Here is a 26822-nt window from a genome sequence, read left to right on the forward strand (position 1 = left end):
TATATATAAAAACCTACCGCTACTCTCCACCAAAAAACAATGTTTCGCCAGCTGCGTTCACATTTTACCTTATGCCTTGCCGTGACAGGCCATATCCAACAATAATGTGCAGCTTTTCCAGCTGCGTGAGCTGCCGATACAACGTCGTGCTCTCACCCACCAGAATGTCCTCGTCCTCGGTCAGGTTCTCTGGCTGCGAAATGTGAGGAAACAAGCAGAGAAGTTATAAACGCAAATAATAACAAGAATAAGAACCAACTGGAAGAGAGACAAATATGGTTCCAACCTCCTCCAGGATGGTCGAGGCTTTTCTGTTCCCAGGGCCAAACTTTTTCTTGTTCTTCCTCAGGATTTTCTGTTTAGAAATGTATGGATGAAGATGAAATAACGACCACTAATAAAAGAAAATGTTTTTATTTTTWAATTTTTTTTGTTTCTTGTTTCTCAGGAACTTACCTGATCCAGCCCCACCAGGTTGCTCAGCCTCCGGCCTTGCCTGCCTGGCAGCAGGCGGGACAAGGTGCTCTGGGAGAGTGTGCTGGAATGCTGAGATAGGGAATCTGCAGATTTCTGCTCCGGTATGTCGCCCATGAACCGCATGATGATCCAGGACACGGTCAGAGACGCCTGGCGGAGGGAGAACACTGAGTGTGAGGCAGACGTCCAGTAGACTCGGTTGGATTGGGGAGCAAAGTTGCAATGTTTGTTGCGCTTTCACACTACATTGTCAAACAGACTAAACCCTTTGAAAACCCTGTTCCCCTCCTCGCCTGTGGGGGCGCTGCACCGAGAACCACTGAAGGAAACGAGGAAAACCTTAGAAGAAAGCATGAACACAGCTTCCTTCTTTGCAAAATGTACAAAAAAGTGGAGTATTTTAGCGGCTGTAGGATTTCACGTTTGTCGTTGATAGAAGACTATGAGCTGTTTCTCAGCTAGACTGTCATGCTTGTTTTTGTTCTATTTACCCAGAATGCCCAGCACTATTGTCTGCTTCCTGCTTTTGGAGCAGTTTCCAGTCTGCTTGACGTTCACACATGCATTTGAACCGCGCCAGAGTTCACCTCAACCAAACCTAGACCTGGGTTTGTAGGCGGACAAGAGTTCGATACGTTCTAGACAAACGAACTAGAGATCACTTAACATGGTTGGTGCGAAAACACCCCGAGATATTAATACTGCCGCCTCGTCTCACCAGGGCGTCTGCTTCGTCCTCGTGGTGCAGCAGCGGCTGCTTCAGCCTCTGTGCAGTGTGCTTGTGGTCCTCGTCTTTCTGGAAGTGGCGCTTGCTGAAGTTGTAAAAGGAGAATATGTTGGTCTCGTCGTCAAAGCCGTCATTAGTCTCTTCCTCCTCCTCCTCGTCCAGCGACGGCGTGGAACTCGCCGAGTTAGAGGCCGGCGTGACGACGAGCATCATCTCCTTCGAGCTGTGAGGGCTTTCCTCGTCCTACTCAGAGGAAACAGAAGGTCAAAGGAAATGTTATGGACAATTAATAAAGCGGCGGTGGATCCCCGTAACACAACAGAGTAGTCGCCTGACCTCGGTGTCTGATCTTTTGTCTTCTGCATCTTCATCAGAGAGTCCGAGGTTTTTATTTGAGCCGTCCTCTGATTCAGAGTCACTGGAGCTTTCCGATTCACTAGATTTCTCAGATTCACTAGATTTCTCAGATTCACTAGATTTCTTCGATTCGTGAGATCGGAGAGATTTTTGTGATTCTATGTCAGCTTGCTCTTCAGCGACTTGCATCAGCCGCTGATGGAGTTCCTCGCCTAGATCCTCTTGCTCCTCCCTCTCCATTTCTAAGAGCAAAGCCTGATGGGTGATTTCTTCTCTCTTCCGCCGGTAGTCTTTCCTTGCCCGGTAGCCTCGCACCTACGGTCAGTTCAGCACAAGAAATTGCAGTTAAAATATTTGAAGGGTGAAATCCACCATAAAATATTTAAAATATCAATAAGATAAAGAGGAACACACTATGTTTTCAAAGGACCCATCGGAAAGAAAACAACGACAGAATTATTTATATGATAGAAGGAAGCCAAATTAAACCTGCCGAGGGCTTTGATGTGTCGTTCCCGAGCGATTAGATTCTTTTTAACGGCTCTTTATTGGTCTCAATTAGTGAGAAATGTTATTTGTTTTTTACTACTCTGCGTGCTTGTGTTAGGTCTGATGCGATAAACAATAAAGCAATAAATCGCATTATAAATGAAAATGATCGACCTCGTTTTAATTTGTCGGCTTTATCGTTTCTTCCTGCCTTTTTCTTTTTCTATTGATGACACTGGATGAAAAAAGGCTCAACTCCACCAACCCTTTCCTCATTTCCTTAGTGTAAGGGAGGAGTGAACTGTTGCATCAGGTAGTCAGATATATCAGTCTTCTCTATCTAAGTTAGTCTTTAAACAATATTATCGTTTATCGCAATAATTTTTGAGACAAGTAATCGCTCAGCTAACTTTGTTATCATGGGAGGCCTGCTTGTAAAGCTCTGCTTGCACTTCAACAGCTATTTATTTATTCAAAATATTTCATTGGTAAATAAATACAATTGATAGAAATGGAAGGATAATTTTTGTATTTAGTGGTGCATTAGAAGATCTTTTTGTTTCTGCCAAAGCAACTCAAGTTTAACAGGTTGAACAACAATAAGTGAGTTAAGACACTAATACTTTCATTTCAGTTTGTGCTGTTGTGCGCCAACACAACAGCACAAACGGGTGAAGTGGTCCTCACCTTAAAAAAGTTTGAGAAACACTGACTTAAAGGTTTGCAAAGTTGTATCTAAATGAACCGCATAACTTCTGGATGCAATGTGCTTTGGACAGATAAGAGCAGATCCAGAGGGCCGAGTCTGAAGAAAGCCAAACGCAACATGTCGGCACAAGCAAACACCTGTGACGCTTTATGACAACAGTCATAAATATTCATGAAGGCTTATTCATGTTCATGACGTGTTATGTCATGTTTATGAAAGTGTCATGACAGTCTTATTCACATCCCTTCAAATAAAGTGTTACCAAATGTTATTTGAAAACTAAATAATTACTTAAAACTAAGTATTTAGTAAAACAAATTATTTAGTTTGGAGCTTAATATTTTTGCCTCAAACTAAATATTTAGTTTGCTAATGCTAATTAAATATTTAGTTTGAAGCTAAATATTTAGCCTTCTAATGCTAAATAAATAAATATTTAGTTTGCAAATTAACTAAATATTTAGGTTACTTAGCTTGCTAACTAGATATTCAGTATGGAGCTAAATAGTTAATTTGTCAACTAAATATTTAGCTTTCTAGTCAATTTAGTTTGAAACTTCGATATTTATGAATGAATGAATGAATGAATGACATTGTGAAACTATGACTTTGAAAACGAACACTCATTTTTCTTTCTTTCGACAGGCTAAAAAAATAAAAAATTCTGCTGCTAATTCTTGACTGCCACTTCATAGATGTAACTGAATTATTTATATTAAGAACATATGTTGCTCTAGTTGGATGTTAAGTCATGAAATCTTAAAGTGGAAAAAAAGTTACACCTTGCCATTCATAGCTTTTGTAATATTAAAACAACAAACCTAAAGGAATTTGCAAATCCTTTGGGTTATGAACTCTACAAGTGTTGTTCATCTGGAGCAGAATTTGACGTGGAATTGGTCACTTAGACTGAATCTGGCAGAGTAATGTGTGAGCAAGGATGGATCTAAAAGCTCCGGAGACTAAGAGAACCGGTCCTGAGCGTTTTTTTTTTAACTATTCTTTCCAAAATAGCTCTGATTTACTCAATTTAGACATACTTAAACAGAAGGACTCAGGTCTTGACTAGATCATGCCACATACATGTGATTTGTCCAAAGCACATACAATGTGCTTTGGACAGATAAGAGCAGATCCAGAGGGCCGAGTCTGAAGAAAGCCAAACGCAACATATCGGCACAAGCAAACACCTGTGAACCGTCGAGCACAGTGGTGGCAAAGGCCCTCGGCTCTTTGCAGCAAATCGATTGGCTTTAGCATGTCGACGCATTTCAGAAACATTTGAGAGGTCGTCTGGTTAGCAAATAACGTTGGCTTCCAACAGCAGAGCGATCCCAAACACAGCGGCAAATCTATGAGAGGGAGACTTGAATGAAGGTTTACTAACGTCACCAGTCGCTATCCAGACTTCAGCCTGGCCTGAGCTTTAAACAAATGTCTCCAAGACTCAATGGACTGAAGCGTTGAGTGGGGAGGGTGGGACGAAATCCCTCCACAGTTGTGTGAGGCTGATAAGTCGCGTCTGGCTTTATAAATAGTGACAGTGTGTCGTCTGCTTCGTGTCTTTGGACAGCTGAGGGTAGAGTTCAATGGTTTTTAGAACCTTTTTAATCTTATTTATCCACTTTTGTCCTGATCTCTAAAGCTCCACATTTGGAAGAGGGTGAGCTTAGGCTTGTCGCAATTAGCAATAAATTAATTCATTATATTGATAAATTGAAACAAGCTCAATAATTTCCATTTGCATGATGATCAGCTGGCCCTTTTTGTGAAGGGCAACTTTGTTTACAGAAACTTTATAATTCATTTTATTTGTTGTTCCTGTAGTTTCGTTTTGTTATTATTATTATTTTGGATATTTAAAATGCCTTCCAGTTCCCAGTGCCAACAAGATTGTTCATTAGAATTTAAAGTTGACTGATTTTTGAGAACGCGTTCTTGCGTTGCTATTATTATGTCATTAGCGTTCGATTACTTGAAAATTATTGTTTATCGCGAAAACTTCTAGGACAATTTATCGTCCAGGAAAATTTGTCATGATTAAGGCCTGGGTGAGCTTTCATTTTCTAGTGATCACTCGGTATTCGGAGCACATGCCTGGCTCTGGATGACGACGGCAGCCACTCGCCGTCTCTGGAACTGAGACTTCAGCTTCCGACTGCGGACCTTTGACACCAGGCGCCCGAAACCCTGCTGGATCTGAAAAAAAAAACAAAACAAAACAAAAACAAAAAAAAAGTTTGTAAAAATAGGTCGATCTCAGCTTCAATGAGTAAGGCCCACACTCCAAAGGTCGACTGGAAGTTAGAAACCATCAAACCTTCTTCTGCACCACCCTCTCTCTGTAAGCTCTCCATTGCTTCTGCAGCACCACGGCCGCGCCCCGTTTCCTCAGGAAGAGCTTTCTGAAAAAGCAGATTCAATTCGTTGAATAAACATTTCTCATGATCAGCTTCTCTTCACGTGTTCTTATGTAACATCTCGCTTATCCAGGCGACATAGATGGCAGTAAATCACTATCTGTAGATGTGCTGCGGTGATATTCCTATCAGTTATTGCGGGTGGAGAGAGGAAAAGGGGGGGAGGGAGATAAATATTTAAGATTTCAACTCTTCTTGCTGCACCTGTCTTTGATTCCCAGCATGACCCTCTGGATCACCATGGCCACCCTGCTCAGTTCTGCTTCCCGGAGATTTTCCAGAACAGCGTCGTGGGCATCCTGGAAAAAAAAAACAACAACAAAAAAAACATCTAATGACTTCAGATGATTTTGATTTTTTTTCTCGAAGAATTTTGAATTCAGATAACAAAGTTTCAAAACTGACATAATCAGACAGAGCAAAGGGTGTCAAAATCATTTTCATTTTGGGGAAAATCAAAATGAACCCATTCACAAACTGTTGAACTTTTACTTTGTTTTAATTCAAATGTTTTTAAAATGAACTATTATTGATCGTCTTTTCACATTGATCAGTCCCTCTGGGACTTCACTTTTTTTAAATGATGATTTGTTTTTTTGTTTTTTTTTTTATTTTACTTTTTTGAATTTTCCAATATCTGCGCTTATTTGATTGTAATGTGACTTTTTCCTACTTTCCACGTTGATTACAGATGGTGACTTGAGGCAGCAGTGTAGTAAAAGTAAGAAAGACTGCCCCGTGAAGGTGGGAGTTAGCAGTTTCTTAAAGGGGCAGTATTATATAAAAAAGACTTTTTTGAGTTTTTCATCATTTTAAAATGTTATTCCGTCATCAAAAACAGGCCTGGAGTATTTGCTTTTATTCTTTCATGCATGTTTGAGAAATACTTTAATCTCTATGGCAACCATTCAGCTCCTCCTCAGAACTGCAGTTTCTGAGCTTCCGCCTTACAGAGCAGCTCCTCCTCTCAGCTCCTTCAGACCAGCCAGGAGGAAATAGCAAGCACCTGGTAGAACTCCGCATCTGCTCATTATACGAGCTACTTCCCAGTGCAACACTGGTAAAAACATTAAATGGTTAACAGAGGAGCTGACCATTTTTGTGAAAGACTTTCAATGAATCAGTTACATGCGAAAAAATGCGGGGATCTGTATTGATACTGAAACACTGGAGGAACTAATTGATGCAGTTTGGCAATAAACAGATAAAAAATCACTGCAGTGATTTGAATGATTCATAAACTATACACCAGATTTTAATCTTATTTGTTTCGTACCTTTAGAAAGATTTTCTTCCTTCCAATTTTCCACTCGTCCCTTCCTTTTATTACAGCCTTGCAGATGGCTTCACAACAGACTGCGGCGTCGGTCTGTGGGGAGAGTCAAACGATTTTATGTTACGTATTCACATTCACGGTTCCCAGATTCCCGCCCATATGAAACTGTTTTTGGAGAAAAATTGTTCAAAGTCCAGGAATAAAAAAAGCAACTCAACGGTTCTGGGATCGCAGACGGTGGTCTTCAGCAGGACTCGGTAGCGGCTCAGGAAGTCCTCAAATTTGTGACGCACGGGATACCCCAGCCTTCTGATGCGGATGGTGTCCATCATGCCGGAGTACCTCAGCTGGCGCATGCACAGCTCTCGGTCAAATTTCTGCAAGGGAAACGGGGTGAAGATTCGTGTATATATTGATTTTGAAGCACCAAGAAATTGGTGCCCTGTCTGAAATCAGACAGATTTGAGGAAATGTGACGTGGCTCTGCGTCACTTCACCAACACTCTTCAGAGTGAAAGCTGTTACTGAGCAAAGACTCGATGGAAGCTGTAGTTTCAGAATGAGTGAGGGACTGAAAATGAAATCCAAAGGGGCAAAGAGATGCAACAGATCAGGACTTTCAGCAGAAAACACATGGCAGGCGTTATTTCATTTCTTCCTCTCTTGAAAATTTTGTGATCGATTGAAGGATTATAGTTGTAACGATCGCACAACCTCGCTGATAAAGGATCAAGGCGCCACCAGTGGGAGTTGTACCCAAATATTCAGAACCATGACACTACGATATACTTAAACATTTCACGCAAAAAAAGAGGAATTGTGACGATAGATGCCGATAAACATTCGCCAGTGAGTTTAGTCTGCTGTTCCACATTTCCATGCATATATAAATACCAATGTTGTGCTGTGGTAAAAAAAAAAAAAAAAAAAACACATACACAGTCTGTGCAACTGAACTTACGAAACTGAATTTCTGCTGCCGCAGTTTCGCATTTTACTCTGTAAGTTTGAAACCGATCCAGGTTGCTTCCCCGTTGTTTAATTGTCCACGATATCATAAAATGACATTTTTTTTCTTGGAATGTTGACTGGAATCAAGCCTCTTGATCTTTTATCTCATGCACGCAGAGCTCCGTTCATCCACACCGAAGACCATCCGTGTGTTTGCCGCACGTTATCTGTGCCGCGGCGGCAGACGCTCGCTCACCTTGGACTGCTTGTCGTTGTTGGGTTTGAAGCAGCGGATGAAGAACGGCTGGCAGGCGGACAGGGCCTTCATCAGGGAGTCCAGAGACACTCGGAACTGACCGCTCAGTGTTGGCATTTGCTTGCGTTTGTCGTTCTGCAGCTGCGGAGACGACAAAAGGAAAACTTACAACGCCAGTAACCGTGGAAACAAAGTAACTTGGGGAAGATAAATGAGAAGTCGAGGAACATTAGGGTTTGACGAATCTGGCAGATTTTGATCTAATTTCCAATTTTTATGATCATATCAGTTATGAATAGGACCTTAAGCAGAGATTTAAATCTCTTAATATATGCAAGTTGTATGAGATAAGATTACTTACTGTTAAATTAATTTAATTTAACCATAAGAATGCAATTTCCTGGTTTATTTTGGGAGTTTTTTGTAATTAATTGGGTAAAATAAATAGAAAACAACTGTTGTGGTGTTTTTACTGATATCTACTGATATCAGGTATGAAGCTGAAAGGAAGACGTAGCTTCCTACCCGTGGTGAGTTCTGCGGCGACAAGATGAACTTTGCGCTTTTAGCTGCCTTCAGTCCATTGGTTGGCATGTCCTTCTCAAAGATCTCCCGGAGGAGCTTACTGGTGGAGACGCCGATCGTTTTAATGATGTCATAACTGACGCCGTCTCTGTTCTTTTCCAGAAATCCTACAGAGGGAGAAAAAGAAAAATCATCTTTGTATTCCCAGAAGTCCAGCATCACAGACGTTTTTCTTKTTTTTTGTTTTTGCTTGGCGGTTTGCTTTACCGTTGGTGTTGTAGTAAACGGGGCCAGCAAAGTGGCGAATTCCAAAGTCTGTTTCGTGTTCGYGCTTGGAACCGATGTAGTCGTTGTCTCCTCGGTGTTCTTTGTTCAACTTGGTCAGCAGGGTGGAGTCTGTCCCCTGTGGCGTAAGCAAAGTGAAAACTGAGAACTGGTTTTCTTAATCATTTAAGAAATCTAGACCTAAGGTCCGTTCGGCGCACCTGCGGAAAGTGGCTCTCTTCGTCGATCAGAGCGAGCACGTTGCACGACTTCCCGGCCAGAAGGTCTAGGACTTTCTGGTTGTCGGTGAACTTAATGTTGTTCCACAGCACGCCCTCTTTCTGGTATTCTTTCTGCTCCAGCTTGAAGATGTGGGCCACAAAGAACTGCTGCAGCTTCTCGTTAGCGAAGTTGATGCAAAGCTGTTCGAAACTGGTAAAAGAAAAGAAAAAAAAACCACACGTATAAGATATACTGTAACCGTAGCGAAGTTTGTAAAATTCAATAGCAAGCAGAAAAATCTTTCGACCTGTTTGTTTGGAAGTTCTCAAAGCCGAAGATGTCGAGCAGGCCGATGGACAGGAGCGAAGAACTGGGTTTGTCGGACAGTTTCTGATAGATGACACTGTTGATTTTTCCAACAATCCATATGAAGAGTTTGTTGTAGATAGCCTGTGAGAAAAGAAAATCACAGAATAAATAAAAGACGTTTTTAGGGATGCACCGATCCATTTTTTTCACTTCCGAAACCAATATCTGAAGTTTGGTATCGACCGAAACGGAATGAAAAAATAAAAAATAAAGCTGACTTAAAATGTTTCTTTTTTTTTAAAACATAGATGTAAATGTACTGAATTAATTTAAAAACTTTTTCACCATTTAAATACAGCAATAGCTTCACGAGCTTGGTCAAACATGTAAAAACAACTTCAATTTGTTCAGCCTGTGCAAATAGGAGTAAAACAGCCAATGTAAAAATAATAAAGAAACTGAAACTGAGAACAACAATAATCATTTACATATCGGTAAAAATAATGTAAAAAATAAACTGCAACAAACTTTCTTTATAATGGTTCATAAAGTACAATGAGGAATTCTAAATATAATGTGAAAATAAATAATAAAGCACTACGTCACTCAGAGCACGAAGCATAGAATTAGACTGAATAGATCTGGCCTTATGGATCACATTAATCAATCTAAAAAAAATTCCAATATCAATATACACATTAATATCGGATCGGTGCTTCTTTAATGAAAACTTCACTGTTTATCCATGAGAGCATAAAAAAATTTCATCTTAGTGATAAAATCACACTTCTTTACGTAAACGGTTTCCCAAAGAAGCCGATGTGTTGTTCAAGGGCAATATTTGTGTTAATGGGGCTTTGACTGMTGCGTCATGCAGCCACAGCCATACAGTCACCTTAAAAGAATGCAAAGAAGTTATAAAGATATGTATTTTTTTTACATTTCACTGAGTAGCTCTTTCCGTCGAGGTAGTTGTTGCTCTAAGACAGATTTGACTGGCTCCCTTTGCTTATAAGATGGACTGTAACACAGTTGTGCCACTGTTGTCCTGATTTAGGCCTCAATAAGGAAACAGCCAGCTGTGATTTACAGTCCGTGGCTAAACTTTGGTACCTTCACAAAGGCGTCCCTGCAGTCAGTGGCCTGCTCGGCGCTGAGGGCCTTAGTGACTCGCTCTCTGTTGGTCATGAAGGAGCGATGCGTCAGGCTGTCGGCCAGGACGGACCTTTGCACCTGTCGGGCGAGCGCATGTTAAAATCCAACCAGGAGCGGCGGCGTATTTACAGCAAAGAGGACGTGTGGACGGGGGTGGCCCGGCCGCCTACCTGCAGCAGCGACGAGGCGAAGGTGAAATTCTCCGATTCGCCCACGTCACTGGATTCCAGGTTCTGGATGACGGAGCCTGGTCGTATGCAATAAAACAAAACAAAAAAAACCCCACAAATGACTATAATGACATGAACTTGAACCACCACGAATTTTAAAAGTGTGTATTGTTATTTTACTAAATGATAAATAGTCATAAAGTGAATTTAATTCTATAAAACATTTCAGCTTGGTTCCTTTTTAAAGCTTACATTCCAGATACGGCGTGAGGGTGTAACTTTATTAGCTGCACTGTGTCACAATCTTTAGAGGCCAGTAAAATTATGTTTTTATTGCTCCTAATGCAGGATTTTCTGTTTTCAAGCTCGTCTCCTTATCTGTGTCTAACGAAACCATGCACCGTGGACTCCCTTCACCTCGTTTTAAGAGTTGCAAGAATGTAATTGTTTATTTTATTGTTATTATAACGATGGTGCAACTAGAAACTTCAGTGTATGGTTGGGAGATTTAACCTTTGACCCCTGTCAGCCTAGGAAAGTGGGAAGAGTGTTTGTCCAACCCCTTTACTGTGACACTCTTGAATCAGTGTAGGTCAAAGTTTTTGCCTTTTGTGCCAAAATTGTTAAGTTGAGAGAACTGGAGGGCCGCATTTATTTATTTGTTTATTTATTTTTTATCAAAACTGAAAAAATTTCTTTCTTAAGATATTTATTGTTTATACCTCTTCAATAATATGCTAAGTAGACAATATTTCAATAAAGCAAAGAAGTCCGATTTTTGTAGAAAAGGAATTTGTAAATCATTGTTGATCCAAAATATAAACCGTTGCATATTTGCGATATTAACATGACAAGTAATATTCCAAAACTTTTGGAGTTTCTTTTTTACTCTTGTTTTCTCTTTCTTTTGTTATCTATGTTTATCAGCAAAATCTGGAGAAGCATTAATCGCAAATTCGCTCCATTTTTTTGTATTGTGGGCAGAGGGGCCAAAGAAAATTGTGCAGAGGGCCGCAAATGAGCTCCGGCCCACATTTTGGACATCCCTGTTCTAAATCAAATGTGCTACAACAAAATGCCGGATGAGTAAACAGAGACCATGTTTGTGTAAAGGTGTTAGAGAGTACCGAAGAAGAAACAGCAGACAGGTCAGCGATGAAACACAAAGCAGCAATAATTCTGAGTGTCGCACAAGACACATTTAAAAATAAAAATAGAATGGTGTAGTCAAAGTCCAGACCTAAATTTAACTGAGAATCTTCAAAAATGCTTTTCACAAATGCTCTCCTTCCAATTTAAATAAGATTTTAGAGTTTTTATGCTGGTAGAAACTTTCCAGTAGAGAAGTAAAGCTAAATGCAAATCCAAGCCACATTTTCTTTCTTTTTTTTTATTGAAATGACTCAAATAACCATTTCCCTTCCACAACACTGCTGTTTCAACTTTATGTTAGACTATCTGATAAAAAAAAAAAAAACAACAGAACGCATCAAATTTTGTTGCAAGCGTGAAAAAGTTCAAGAGCTGCACCACAAATCTGGAAGAAACTTCCAGAAAACTGCAAAGATGCTGAAACACTTAAAATTTCTTTAAATCCAGGCTAAAAACCCTTTTTAGAACCGCCTTTGATTAATAATAACTGGAACATTGATCAGTATGTGTGATGTATATTTGCTTGATGATGCAGGTGTAATGTTTAGTGCTCGTTTCTCRATTGGTTTCTGTATGATGTTTCTATGGTGTAAAGCACTTTGAGCTGTTTTATTGCTGAAACGTGCTTTACAAATATAATAAGATGCGAGTAACATTAAAAAGCACTTCAAGTTTCCAGTCATTTGTATTCGTGATATTCTTAGTATTAATTAATTCCGTTTCTGCTTCCCTTAAAAACAGAGTTAAAGCTTCAGCCATGATGTTGTGAATTTTGCGGTAAAGTAGGACTGCGTGAAGCCACCACTCCCAATCTAACGGCGCTCACCCTTGAAGCTGACGTTTCCGAGGTGTAACATGGCCGCCAGCAGCTTGAGGATTTCCTGGAACTGGTCTTCTGAGAAGTTCAGCGTCTTCATGGCTGAGCGGATGAGGTGGAGATCTTTAGCATCGTCTCTGCCTTCGCACACCATGCAGTTGCCCTAAAGGACACAAGAGACTTCGGTTGCGGACAACTGGTGGATGTAAGTGTCGTGAGGGGTGCATCTGTTTCCCAGAATGAAGTGTGACTATTATTCGGAGTACCTTAGTAATGTAGTTATATTCCTTGGAACGATCAAGCCTCAAAGTCTTCCTCTCTTCAGTGGTGATTCCTGCCAACAGGCAGTAAAATATATGGTAGTTTCGCTCCTCTGAGGCCTGAGATGGTGAGAAAAATAAACGTTTATGGCGACAGAAGAGGAAACCAAATATGCTCAAGCTTTTCTGTTAGAGTGGACTATGATTAATATCATGTTTTTCGTCCTCATAACAGTTATTGAATAATCTCACCAAGCGGATTGAAACACCAACAACACACTCCAGAGATATCCTCCGGTGGATTTTATGAGTTTACAGCACTGACCTGCCCGCCGCAGAGATAACAGACAGGCAAGATCTGTTTGGACAGAGCTACCTCACCTGATGGCACACTCGAGACTTTTCCAGGAGGTACTGCTCCACACGAGCGCCTTCGATCACCCCGTCTTTGTTGAAGAAGATCTCCAAGTACTTGCCGAAGCGGCTGGAGTTGTCGTTGCGAATTGTCTTGGCGTTCCCAAAAGCTGAAAGAAACAGGAAACCATGGTGTTTAAAAAATTTTTTTTTTTTTTAAATCCACGACGACTGCTTTTTTTGTTCACACAAGCCTAAGGGCAGCTAAGAGCAGATTCACACCAGCTTCGTTTAGTCCGCTTTAATAGAACTCTAGTTCGTTTGAATAGAAAGTCTGGTTCGTTTGGTGGAGGTGTGAACGCACAATCCAATTCTGACGGGAACCTAAAGCAAGCAAACTCCGGTCCACATCAGTTTGATTGAAGTGAACTCAGGCGCGATTCGAATGCATGCGTGAACGCCGAGCGAACCAAAGACTGCTCCAAAAGCAGGCAGCAACCAAAACCGCAGGGCATTCTGGGTAAATAACACCAAAAACAAATGCTTGTGTAAAGCGATAGCTTGTGGTCTTTTACCAATGACAAACGAGAAATCCTACAATTGCTCAAATCTGACCCCACTCCATTTTTGTTAACATTTTGTGAAGGAGGAAGTTGGCACTCAGTGTCTTCTTCTGAGGTTTTTATGTCGTTTCCTTCAGCGGTTCTTGGTGCAACGCCTCCACAGGCAAGGAGGGAAACAGGTTCTTCAACTAGTTTGGATAGTTTGACACAGTGCAGTGTGAAAGCAAACCGCACCATCTGAAAACGTAACAACCGTTCCAACATTGCTTCCCAATCAAACCAGGTCTACCGGACTGTCAGCTCTGAAAACACTCTAAAGGTGCTGCTGGCGTACCTTCCAGAATCGGGTTGGACTGCAAGATCTGATTTTCAATCGACTTCTGGGAGAGTTTCCCGCTGACTGCCGCCAAGTACTGCAGGATCAGTTTTGTGCTCTCCGTCTTCCCTGCTCCAGATTCCCCGCTGAGAGAAAAGCATAGAACATGGATGAACAAGAATAAAAAAAAGCAAGAGTGGCGTAACCCATGGCAACACATGGCAGTCTCTGACCTGATGATGCAACACTGGTTTCTGAGGTTGCGCATCATGTTGAAGTAGCAGGACTCAGCGATAGCAAAGATGTGTGGGGGGAGTTCTCCAAGCTTCCGACTGTGATATAAAGTCACCTGCAGAACGGCAGGATGTGATTGGTGGAGACGGCTCCAGGTTGTGTGATGGATGGAAATAAGAGGCACAAATCTACCTGTTCAGGTGAATATATTGGAAAATCCTGGTAGGGATTCACTGCCACCAAAACGGAACCGATGAAGGTCTGGAGAACAAACAAAAAAAAAAGATCTGTGGTCAGCAGAAGAAAATATGATTTGGTGTGAGGAGAAGGATCAAAAGCTCCTTATTTATGAATATATAAATTGTAAAAATAAATAGAAACTATAGAATAAATGCAGAAAAATAAAAATCCTTCACGCTCAGCTTGTTTTTATTAAGAAAACCTCTGAGATACACCCTTGTTGAGATCACTTCCATTTTTTTCCCCCACCTTCAAGGTGACATATTCTGTACAGTTCAAAATAGAATATGTTTTAATGTTTTCAGCTCCTTTTGAATTCACAGCTGCCATCAGTTGTAGAAAATCTGATAAACCAGGAATAAAGCGAAACGCTCTGTTGGGAAATTTGCATAGTTGCTTATCTTTAGCTAAAACTATTGCAGAGAGTTCATTAGCTATTGTTAGCTAGCAGCTAACAGCTTCTTATCTATTAGCTATTGTTATTGTTGTGTACCACAACAATAGCTAATAGTTAGCTATTAGTTATTATTGCTGTCCCAATGTTCTAATAGCTAGCTGTTAGCTGTGGCTGAGTACTAAAGGGCGTACACTAACACAACCAGGTTATAGCAGCCACAAAGGTTTTTTTTCTACAAATTTATTTTTTCTTTAAGTAGAGTATATGTCTATTAAAAGATGGGGAAAGTGATTATTTATTTTGCTCTCATCTTTTATTCTAAAAAGATCCACTAAATGTATTTTTGGGTAGAAATTGGATTTCCAAAAGAAGACATTTGAGGAACTAGTGTGYCATCTCAGACTGGTGGCTCAATAAAAATATTTTAACTAGGCGAATACTCATATAATTTCATTACCCAGGCAATTATTCTACTTATCTTTCTGTGGAAACCTCTAAAAGATGACTCCGCATGAACAAACTGGTGTGTAAAGTAGCGCGTTTCCTGGGAAAATCATCCACGGTGTTTTCCAGAGTGAGCATGTGACTCACGTAGATGTGGCCCTGCTTGTGTCTGAGCAGCAGGTTCCTGAGGAGGGCGGCCTCCGTCATGTCCCCGAGCTTGATCATGTCATCCACCCCCTCCACAGATGTCGGATGCATAATCTTGAGCGAGGCTTCCTCCTCCAGTGACAGGCTCCGCTCCTGAGGGAACATTGAGAGAAAATGCGCTCAGTGCCAGATGGAGACGGGTTTTTTTTCCCCTTCTTCTCCATTTTGTCATCAGAGGTTACGTACATTTCCCTCATCGTCCACCAGTAGCCTCTGACCAGATGGCGTTTCTTTGACCCGGGCTCCAATGTGGACCCCGATCTTTGAATCCACCCAGACCGATTCTCCCTGGAAACAAAATGGCCCATGACAATGGCAAACTCGACGGCTTTGTGTAGTTTCTGGTATTCTACAGGTTATTATGTGGCTAGGTTTTATGAATAGACACAGAGGTGATATAACAGTCAGATCTGATAAGATAACTTTTTAAACAAAGTATAAACACGAGACACTTCACAGTCTTACCTTTCTCAGCATCTTGAATTAGGCTTTTACAGTTCCCTGAAATAAATCCAAATGCGAGTTTCTTAACTTTGAGCTGTGTCACCGTAATTCATTGTGCTCAACAAAGCCCACTTGTGAGTTCTCAGTTAAAATGTCAAATATTTAGAGGGGAAAAAAAAGAAAGAGAAAAATATACCATAAACTAAAAATAATTAGAAAGAATACCCCTGGATCCTTTAGTCCGTGATCCTCATTAAGCCTCCCGACTTGGCTTGAGCTCGTTTAGCAGCCGACTCAGTATAAGGAAGGAGGAAACACGGTTCTTCTATGACTGATGGACGGTTTATGATGCTTTGACTTTGGACTGGCTCTGACGGAAAGGAAATGAAACTTTGAGAGGTGAACAGCTGTCTTCCCCTTTAATGACCTCTTTCAGAATCCACCCTCATCCCCAGGGTGGCGATTGGTCAAACCTTTTTCCTCAACTTGAAATAAACGTTTGTGAAATCACTGCCTTTGTTTGAACACCGTGCGTAAAGCAGCTCTAGATTGACCCACCGGATAATAGGCAACCAAATATTGAGGCTAAATCTATGAAGTTTTAGTATAGAGAGCTGCCACAACATCAGCATCGATGCTTCTGTTATTTAATAGTTTACATAAACAGCCTTGACGTAGATTTGCCAGAGTCGGTGGTAAGATGAATTTATGTGCAGCCTTTGGACCCTGCTTGTGTAAATCCAAGGAGGCGTAAGGGAGCATCTCGCTGCCACACCAATAAAGATAAACAGCAGAGCTTAAAAACTCCTTCCTCGTGGCCATATAGCTTCACTCAGGAGTTCAACCCTGACCGGTCACGTTTTTCTGCTCACTGGATCAGCAAGTCAWATTTAAGACATGAGATGTCTTTAAACCCTCTTTGAATTAAATTGAAGCCCCCAAAAATATAAATATAGGAGCTGGTCGGAGGATCTTGCTGTATTACAATCAAGCATGGCATACATTGATAAATTTCTGAATGTTTGTGTCTCCCGAGGCTTTGTGCTTCTCACACTGTATGTCGTCTCCTTTCTAAAATAATGACCTACATCAATAATGACCAAAAATTATTTGGGGGGATTACCACCTCTTTTTATTCCCACAAGATTTTTTAGGCAAAAGAAAAAACAAAAAACCCTTGGCGAAAATATTTACTCGAGCCATTATTTTTAGAAATGTGACGGTATGTTTCTTTACAGTCTTAATCCCCAAATGCCAAGTTTAAAAAAAAAAAATTTTATGCGCATAACATTGTTCAGGCAGCTGGCTATAAATTTGTACTTACCCATAACAGACAAAAAGAAAAAAAGGTGAAAAAAAGCCAGCTAGCAAGTAATAAGCAGCTAGTTTCCAGTAGCGCAACCGCCTCGTGTCACACAAGAGTGAAGATGTCTGCGCGTGACTCAGACTTTTCCACGACATAAAACTTTGGGAGAATATACGAGATTAAATTCTCCTGCCACGACAAGTTTAAGATTTGTGATTAATGTTTTTGACCAAAAGTTTTTTCATGACTTATGTGGCGCAAAAAGAGGGTATGCACTACGCAAGGCATGGGGGCGCTGCACTACAAGGGCGCCAAAACAATGATGGAAAATTATTCCTACTCAATAACGTGCTGAGGAAGAAGTTTTTTGGGGTTTTTTTACCGATTATGATTCAGCGTCACTGTGATCAGGCTCTTATTAAGAAGTCCCAGTAAGTCCAGCATCTCTAAACACAGCCCTGAATATGCCAACAACAAAAATGTTTACTTGAATATTCTGGTGGCTGCTGTAGTTGTCAGTTTCTTAACACATCCAAACTACAGCAGCAGTTTCTGTCCGGTTTATTGGTAAAGTCCCTCATCATTAATATTGATCCCGCCTCATTATCTGAGTGAAACTGCGCCACAGCATTTATTACCAATTGATAGAAGACACGCCTTGGAAACCAACATGGGTCTTATCCGTTTATCCGCTATATATAAACAGCACAGGTATGTGTGCCAGCTTGTTGGTGAGCAACGAGCAGAAGTGACTCAGTGTTCTCCCTGTACTGGATTAGACATCGTGTCCCCCTCTCTTCAGCGACTCCGCCAAAGATAAGCGAAACTTCAATAAAACAACACAGTTTGGGTTAATAAGTGTATTGTTCAGAAGCCAAAAACAAAGACATTTGAATACAATCTTTGGGAGACAGAGTGAACAAACATTAAATACTGAACATTTAGGTTATAATTGGCAAGATAACGTTTTCAAAAGGTTTACAAAAATCCACTTTTGGATTTTATGACTAAATCACAATTTTCTACTGTCAGGTAAAATTAACAACAACTCAAAATCAACCGGTGGTTCTTTAAAAAAAAAAAAAAAAGTCACAATCTTAAAAAAAAAAAAGAGGCAAAAACAGTCTGTGGTGCTCAGTCTCTCCTTATTTAATTATTTAAGACTTAAATTAACGTTTGATTAAAGACAAGAGCCTTGCTGCTGCAGAAATCAAATCTGTAAATCTGTTAGAGGAAAAAAGAAGAAGAAAAAGAAAAGTAGTCGCAGTTGGAAGCACGTTTGCAAAGAAGAAATTCATTAAGGCCTGCAAAGGCCACCCACGTTTTAGCAGCTTTCTCATTCAAGTCATTCCAAGGAGTTTCAGCTTTGGCTTGACTGGCACCAAGAGAGAGAGCATGAAGTTTTGTTTAGACGGCAACAAGACGTCAGATCCTATTTTGTTATTTTTTTAGTAATTTAAATAAGAGTCATATGAGCTTCTAAACAGATACCCTGCAGAGATCCTCTTTTCTTCACAACAATAACACATAAAATGTAAACAGAAACTCTTAAGTGTTTGAAAGCTAAAAGTGAATCTTTTGCTCCTGCCAGAAGTGAACTTCCACATTCACTTTAGAGTTTATCTGAAACTTCCTACTTGGATTGGATTCATTGTACAACATTCAACTTCAATTCTTCTGCAGATAACAACGAGGTGAACGAGTGAGAATTTAGAGAAGGTTTTCTTCTCTGTACACGGTTGATTTAAAGCCCACTCCCACTAAGATAATGATAACCCTTGGCACACTGCAGAGAAACTGTGGCTTGTGGCATAATTATGGGTGGGGTGTCCAAACCATTTGACATGTGGGTCAACATTGTAGATTTAAAAGTAGTTGCGGAACAACAACAAAAAAACAACAACAACCTAAAATCAGGCAAATAAAAGTAGCCCAAAATTCACTACATTCACTATTCACTCAAAATGTGAAAGCAATTTTTACGACTGTATATTAGGGTCATTGTAGATAGAAAAAAAAGAAGTACATTTCCATCATTCTTTAAAAAAATTCAAAAGAAATTTTTTGACATCTGAAATCCAAGATTATTTTTTTTAGAGATTCTCAAAATTTCATCTTTTTAAAATAAATTTATTACTTACTACTATAATTTTGCTGAACTAAAAGAAAGACATAGTTTATAATTTCTTTTGGGCTCGATCAAATAAATTTATTTTCAAGAATTAGAACAGACCTTAGGCCACTTTCTTCCAAAATGTTTGCTATATTTAGCCAAGTTTAAGACGAAATAAAAGCTGGTTTGGGTGCAGCCAAATTGACTTTTCAATAAAAATAATAACTTTGTTTTATCTTTTGTTAAAACTTGGTTATAAGAAGACAAATATTTTGTGTTATGCATTACATTTTCCTGTTAATTATGTTGGTAACAATTTTTACCCTGATTACAAATTAAAAGTCTCCGTCTGCATCCACCGGCCAAATTCGTATCATTCTTGAATTGCTGTTGGGGCACAAGTGGCTACCGGGCCGAACCTTCGGACACCTCCGTCTTAAACCAATCTTCTCATCAGAAATGGCATTAGAATTGGTTTCCAGCACGTATTACTCACAAAAAAAAAAAGAAAAAACTGAAGCATTGCAGTCAGGGGGGATTTTTACAGCCTGATCTTTGTCCTGAAGGACCGGACTCAGGTAACGGAAAAATAGGTCACAATGTTCAGGAGCAACCCAGGAACTACAGAGGTCAAAATTGACTGTAAACTCTCGTTTTTCAATATTTTAGCATCTACGCCGCTCATAAACAAAGTATTTTTTGGTCTAGTTTCTAGAGCAAATATCTTGGTGTTATCGAAATAAGACAAAACTCACTTACATGAGACTTTTCAGCAAGAAACAGGAGCTTGATTCAAGTAAATTCCTTAATATTGATGAAAAAGTTCTAGTTCCATTGACAGATTATTTAACTTATAACAAGATTTTAGTTTTTTCCATTTTATAGGAGAAACAATCTACCAGTGGAAGAAATGTTTAACACTATTAAGGAATTATTTACTTAAAACAAGCTCCTATTTCTTGATGAAAAGTTACTTCTAAGTGAGTTTTGTGTTATTTTTAGTGTAATAAGATATTAGCACAAGAAACTAGACCAAAAATACTTTCAAAAGTGCAAAAGTTATGAAACCAACTATTTTAAATGAATCTGGTAAGAGTGGAAAAATATCCATCCAGACTTTCACCTGATAGCTTTTGTACAATGTCCTAAAGAGCTTTAAAGCAAATACTGAAGGGTGTGTATGAATATATTTGATCCAGTTTGTATAAATTTGTATTTTGAAGGAAATGCTAACTTCTGTTAAAAAGAAAAAAATAAATTGAAATTCAATTTGCACAACGTATCAAGAATACCAAACATTTGCTCGTGTATGTAAACTTCTGATCGGAACCGCATGTCGATGTCCAGATGAAAGAGCAAATAATATGATACAAGATTGCCATCGTTTTGTTATTTGAGTCATGGTGGTCAGAATTCGTCCTGAGTCACAGAAAATAAACCGAGCGCAAAAGCTGGTAGAGTGTCATTCAACACGGGTTCTTGTGGGTGCATCGAAAACACAGGCTTTTTTCCTCCCTTTTTTATAGAAAAATGTCACCGATGTCAAACTGAAACAAGGTTTATAATCTGGTTTCATAAATGAAACTGAACTAAAATAATAGCACGTCAAAACTGACCTAATCTGGTCAAAAGAATAATAAAAGAATTTCTGCCATGTTCAGAAAGTTCCAGAAAAGTGTCTGAATCTTCCTTGTACACAGAAACACTTAACACCTTGCAGCAGGATTCACACTGCAGCTGCCCCTTTTCCAGAACACTAACTGGAAAATAACTTGGTGAAATAAAAGATATAAATGAAGTTTGTGCGATGTAAAGAGAGCAGGGAAACATTGAAATATTTCTGCTATATGGTGGTGGAAACGTTTTCTAGGAGCCTACAACCTTGGAAAGTGGGCAGCTGCTGAGAGAGGTCAGTTAAAAAGACTCAAAACTAAAACTAAACCTTCATGAAATCATTTCCTTTCACAGGAGTTGTGCTGAGGTTTGACTCTGATGTGACGGCGGCTACAATGCAGCACCACGTCTAAGCTCACAATCACACTCCTATTTAACAAAGCGAAAATGTGCAAGTCTCAATTTTCTGCAAGGTGTTTTATGAAGCAACGTTTTCTGGCCTCTTGAGCAGCGCGCTGTATTTCAGAGGCACTTCATCTGCCTTGAGCTGCACGTCCACCACAGAGAAGATGGAAATTACCTGGGGAGAAAAAAAAAAAAAAAGCCATCGATTTGCTTCCATGTCATCTTGATACGTCTTTGCTTTTATGTCAACCGTCTCAAATATGAGATAAAATGAACACTACGGACGCACCGATCCACTTTTTTCACTTCCGATACCGACAACTGAAGTTCAGTATCGGCCGAAACCGATCCGATACAGAAAATCAACTCGAAATTGACTTGAGTTTCTTTTTTTTTTTTTTTAGAGCGGACATATATGTAACAAATCACAAATTAATTTAATAACCCTGCACACTTAAATACAGCAATAGCTTCACAAGCTTGGTCAAACATGTAAAAACTTTAATTTGTTCAGTCGGTACAATTAGGAGTAAAACCAGCAATGTAAAATAAATAATAAAGAAATTGAAACTGAAACTGACTAAGACAGTCAGTTACATAATAATGAAACGTAAAAATAAACTGCAACAAACCTTCTTTCAAATGGTCCAGAAAGTTAAATTAGAAATTGTAAATATAATGTAAAATAAGTAATAAAACATGACGTAGCATAGAATTGGACTGAATAGATCTGCCCTTATGGAACGGACACATCATCACCAAAACCCGATCAACAATTTTTTTCAATACCGGGAACAATATGGATCGATACCAATATTAAAATCGGATCGTGCATCTTTAATAAAAACATCCATGAAAGAATAAACATTTTATTAAATGCAGTTAAAGAAAAAAAGAATCAGTCCTTTATGTAACTGGTTTCCTGAAGAAGCCTATTTGTTGTTCAAGAGCAATATTTGTGTTTATGGGGCTATGATTGCCGTCATAAGACTGCAGTCGTACAGTTACCTAGAAAGAATGCAAAGAAGCTATAAATATTGTTTTATCATTACTTTTATCATTATCACATTAGTCACATACAATATCGCTCATCTATAAGCTGTCAAAATTTACAATTTGTCAGGGTCCTGAAACAGGTTAAGGCTAAAAGTGCCATTTTTTTGCTTGCAAATGTAAATAACAGGGTGTAAATTTAATAAAAAGGGATTTTCTCATCATTAGTTCCTTTGGACCTTTGATCTTATCAAGAAATCAAATTTGAACCTTTGAACACGAAGCTTAATTACCTGCCATTTGCAATTTTCTATGTTGGTTTATTAATGCTAAGCACGTTAATTGTCAATATAAGACCCAAAGCTCTATATTTTACTGAAGTATTTTAATCATGCTTTTATCATCTTCATATTAAAAGTCGGTAAAGAGAAATAGAAATCATCAATAATTGGCATTGGAAGGCAAAAGCCATAAAAATCTTTAGTGTATTTCTAAACTCTAACATAATTTGTAATAAAAGAATGAACATTTTAAAGACGTAAATACGAAGAAATCATAGAGTAAAAACATTACAGAGTTAAAAATTTTTTAAGCTAAGAAATATGAGTTAAAGAGTGAGAACATTTGTTCAAACTTATTAAAATGAGTGGTGTTGCTGAAAATATAAAATGTTATGTTAAATAGTGTAATAATGTAAAAATTTAAAGTTGCGGCAACAATTTTTTTATTTATTTATTTTTTTTTACATTTTCTTATCTAATCTAATTCCTAAAGACAGTTAATCCAACTTATCTAAAGTTGTAGCAATAGTTTAATATTTTTTAACTTGACAGTTAAAGTTGATCTAATTTAACCGAGTTAAAGAAGCAACAAGGGAACTAGACTGACTCGAGTTGAGTCAGCAAATTTAATATTTTTTTAGTGTATATAGGCCTGTCACGATAACAAATTTTGCTGGACGATTAATTGTCTAAAGAAATTATTGCGATAAACGATAATATTGTTTCAAGACCTTTTGACACTGATTTAATGGAAATGACTAATAATACATGCGATTTCCTGAAATTTATTTTCAAAAGAACACATAACACTGGAACTGATAAACTAAATAAACAAAACAACCAAAAACAAAAATAAAATGGATTCTCAGTCTCCATTAACAAAAAACGTACTTGAATAAAAACTAATCAACATAAAGCCAAAGTGGAAATAAATACTGCATTCAACCAAAAGAGTGCAGATTATGAAGTCTGTATTGCCCTTCAGTAATCTAGATTTAAATAGAGAAAACCGGCACATCCGACTACCTAATGCAATAGTTCACACTACACCATTTTTTGCCCCTATTTTCCCCTTATGACAATCTTAGATTGTTGGCCGATCTAACCGATCATCCTGCGGTGTGTTGTGGGTTACGGTAGATTGTCGTGGCCGCTCCGATCTAAATCAGGGGTTTTCCCCGACTGGGATCTTAACGCTGAATGTGATAGGTAGCCAATCMGAAAGCGCGGATTCTCCTCCTGCTTTCTGAGGGGAAATTACGGAGGGGAATCCCAAACAGCTGACACGGCAACCCAGCGAGGATATGTGGAAACAACATTAATATTTATTTAACGTTTCGTGCAATAATATGGAAATGACAAGGGGAAGAGTTGGAGCCAAATTGCTACCGCAGTTGAAGAACCCGGTAAGTTTTCAGCTGTTCTTCATTAACGTGTCATAAATAGGTTATAATTATTTTCATTCAGTCAGGACTTTACGCTGAGCCACATGCATCACAGGTAGATTCTAGTAAAGCATTGATTAATGCCTGATTTTAAAATTAGTTAACTGGACTTGCAACCGTTATTTTGTGCCCATGTGGCTGGACATCACAAGGCACAACGAACCCGATCGAACCGTAATACCTGGGATTTCTGTCGCTAATGTTTCTCTCAGGGTTTGAAAATGGGCCGACAACTTGTGTAATGTGCGCTGGACATTAGACTAAGGAAATAAGGACGGGAGGGTCAGTGAAGAGCACCGGAGCTGAGCCTTTTTCATTCAGCGTCATCAACAGAAAGAAAAAAAGGCAGAAAGAGTCGATAAAGACGATAATTAAAATGATCTCGATAGGTTGTTTTATCGTCCGATTAATTGATTTATCGTTTATCGCGACAGGCCTAAGTGTATAATTCACTGAGAACCAGAAAACCGATGATATTAGAAACTAAATGTGTCTGTTCTTGTTCTCACCTGCTCCACAGGGGAACTTTCTTCATTGTCACTCGTCCAGACCAGCAGGAGCTGCGGAACCTTCTCCACCTTCTGGTAGCGGTACGAGTCCAGGCCCACGATGGACTGACAGAGAAGAGAAATTAGTTAAAAACCGCTTCATAAAAACGCCACTTATTACTGTAAAAAAATGACTTGCTGGATGGTTTTAGAGGCACTGTGTGAAACAAATGGTCATAAAATCTCAGACAAAAAGAAAAAAAAAGTTTAAAGAAAGTGAAAATAATACGCAGAAAAAACACATTTAAAAAAAAAAAGTGATTAAATCAGCATGAGTGATGTTTGAGCTGACCTTGCAGTAGATCCGTTTATGGACTCCGTATTTGATAACCAGAACGTCAAAGGACTTATCCAGCACACCCATCACCATGGCTTTGGACTCCAGAGGGCCGCACTCCTGTGGAGCAAAACAACAAAACACATGAACATGAAGACATTTAACACCCATTTCACTGCTTTACATAAACACACAGCAGGGATCAATGAAGCATTTGTGCTGCAGAGTGAACATAATTGAAAACATTACTTCGTCGTGCCTGAAACTGCCCTAAAGCGCCATAGGATGAATGCAGGACTCCATTTTATCCTCCCATATAATGAATATATTAGCCACAGAAGGTCCACCTTAGTGCACTGGTCTATTTGATAAGCATGGTGGAGGCAGCATCATGCTGTAAATGTGTTTCGCTGCCAGTTGTCTTGATGTTTTGGACAAAATAGATTAAATATTGAACTGAATTCAATTCAAAAACATTTTAAGACGGAAATTGTGGCCATGCTAAAAAAAAAAAAAGTACAAAAGCCATAACAGCACGAGAAGAAAGTCATAATATTGCAAGAGTAAAGTCAATGTTTCGAGAATAAAGTTGAAACCAGAAGGAAGTCATTTTAATATGACTTTATTCTCATAACTCTATGACTTTACTCTAGTAAAATTGTGATTTTATTCTCATAATTTCAGTTTAAGCGCGGCCTAATACTCTGCCCTAGAAATGAAATGGTGCTGGAACTCGTGTATAATTTTTATCAGAGTCGTTGATGTTGACGGATGTGGGAAAGAAGTTCCATGATGCCATCTTTTTCCACTTCAGCTCCTGACCCCTAAAATGTCTATACACACCACTGCCCATAATAAATGGCTTACTGCAGCCTTCCTACTAAAACATGTCATTTGTGATTCCACAGTCGAATAAACGAGTATGAAGTATAATCAATTTTTGTTATTGTTTCGTTAATGGAAATCAAAAACTTTGTGTAGCCCACCTTCACCAACACTCCAAAGTAAAGCTCAGAGCTGAGCTCCTGCACTTTCTTGGACAAAGTCTTCTTATCATTGCAGTGCAACGCCCGTATTTGGACTTCCTCTGTCGACAGGCCCAAATGAGGTCCCAGGTCTGCGTGCAAACGTTCAGCAATGAAAGACAATCGTTACAAACACGGTGAATAAAGAATAAACATGTGAAGACGATAAAGGAGAAACAGTGATCTGGAGGTCTGGGTGTGTTTTTCTGTCCCTCGTTCAGACAAAGAGGCATCCATTTTTTTTCGGGTCGTTTGTGGGACGTACTCAGAGACGCCGCCAGCAGTCGGTGCACGATAATGTCAGGGTAGCGCCTGATGGGCGATGTGAAGTGTGTGTAGAAGGGAACATTGAGAGCGTAGTGCCGAAAATGTTCCTTCAGCAGCTTCGTACCGGTACAGAAGTACAAGGCCAGCTGAGGACACAAACAGCACAAGTCATTATTGCGTTTTCCTTCGTATTGGTAACGCTAATGGTGATGGAGCGAGGGGGAAACGTTCAGAGAAAAAAAACGCTTCTTGAAATCCTTATTTCTATTACACAAAGTGTTTTTCCTCCCTTTTAAAATCAGTATTTTTTTAAAAAGATATACATTTTCAACGCTCTCTTTCCTCTCTCACCCCGGAAAAGGCTGTATAGTTTTGCAGGACATGCTGACACGGACAAATTTGTTGTTATTCTGGAGAAACAGGTTTAAAAAAAAAAAAAAAAACACCATTAAATTTAGTAGTGTTTTACTGAGGAGTATCATTTCACATTAAACATTGAAGAAAAATCCAATCCATATTTTTCGACAATGGAATTTTAATGGAAAATATTTTTTTTAAATTTTGGGTACTTGGGACAGTCTTACATCAATCTAACTGAAGCATTTGCAATTAATTGAAGCTTTAAATGGTTAGCGAATCGATGTTCTAGTAAGAAATCTGTGACTTTCTTGGGTGCAAATATGACGTGACACAGATGGGTCCATCTCTTTCATGTCTGGAAGTGATCCATATTCATCTTTAGATTAAAAAAAAATCTATAAAGCTCACTGTTGCAGGTAGGCGTGGCCTTTCAGAGGTCAGCAACCACTACCT

At 39.2% G+C, this 26822-nt stretch overlaps 2 protein-coding genes across 4 annotated transcripts in view; both read right to left on the reverse strand.

Moving 5' to 3' along the window:
* Positions 1–16029, reverse strand: part of LOC103478950 (unconventional myosin-VIIa-like) — a 31695-nt gene extending 15666 nt beyond the window's left edge. The window contains exons 1-27 of one of the 2 annotated variants that reach the window (XM_017310158.1): positions 15961–16029; positions 15757–15792; positions 15478–15579; positions 15232–15384; positions 14196–14264; positions 14003–14118; positions 13788–13915; positions 12918–13060; positions 12543–12656; positions 12286–12439; positions 10308–10384; positions 10096–10215; positions 8981–9123; positions 8673–8883; positions 8455–8590; positions 8188–8354; positions 7663–7803; positions 6674–6832; positions 6456–6548; positions 5384–5478; positions 5080–5164; positions 4857–4958; positions 1541–1876; positions 1196–1447; positions 457–627; positions 287–355; positions 69–193 (exon numbers count right to left, since the gene is read on the reverse strand). In XM_017310158.1, the coding sequence (XP_017165647.1) occupies positions 69–193; positions 287–355; positions 457–627; positions 1196–1447; positions 1541–1876; positions 4857–4958; positions 5080–5164; positions 5384–5478; positions 6456–6548; positions 6674–6832; positions 7663–7803; positions 8188–8354; positions 8455–8590; positions 8673–8883; positions 8981–9123; positions 10096–10215; positions 10308–10384; positions 12286–12439; positions 12543–12656; positions 12918–13060; positions 13788–13915; positions 14003–14118; positions 14196–14264; positions 15232–15384; positions 15478–15579; positions 15757–15768 (3473 nt within the window). In that variant the 5' untranslated portion in view covers positions 15769–15792; positions 15961–16029. Of the gene's footprint in view, positions 1–68; positions 194–286; positions 356–456; positions 628–1195; positions 1448–1540; positions 1877–4856; positions 4959–5079; positions 5165–5383; positions 5479–6455; positions 6549–6673; positions 6833–7662; positions 7804–8187; positions 8355–8454; positions 8591–8672; positions 8884–8980; positions 9124–10095; positions 10216–10307; positions 10385–12285; positions 12440–12542; positions 12657–12917; positions 13061–13787; positions 13916–14002; positions 14119–14195; positions 14265–15231; positions 15385–15477; positions 15580–15756 lie in introns of both variants that reach the window. The other variant, XM_008433110.2, reaches the window with a different exon arrangement.
* A 5197-nt stretch (positions 16030–21226) lies between these two features.
* Positions 21227–26822, reverse strand: part of dis3l2 (DIS3 like 3'-5' exoribonuclease 2) — a 13554-nt gene continuing 7958 nt past the window's right edge. For both annotated transcript variants that reach the window (XM_008433111.2, XM_008433113.2), the window contains exons 17-21: positions 26008–26155; positions 25704–25834; positions 24733–24837; positions 24402–24506; positions 21227–21348 (exon numbers count right to left, since the gene is read on the reverse strand). In XM_008433111.2, coding sequence (XP_008431333.1) covers positions 21247–21348; positions 24402–24506; positions 24733–24837; positions 25704–25834; positions 26008–26155 — 591 coding nt within the window. In that variant the 3' untranslated portion in view covers positions 21227–21246. The remainder of the gene's footprint in view (positions 21349–24401; positions 24507–24732; positions 24838–25703; positions 25835–26007; positions 26156–26822) is intronic.

Source organism: Poecilia reticulata, linkage group LG17, assembly GCF_000633615.1.
Source record: "Poecilia reticulata strain Guanapo linkage group LG17, Guppy_female_1.0+MT, whole genome shotgun sequence".
Classification (NCBI taxonomy): domain Eukaryota; kingdom Metazoa; phylum Chordata; class Actinopteri; order Cyprinodontiformes; family Poeciliidae; genus Poecilia; species Poecilia reticulata.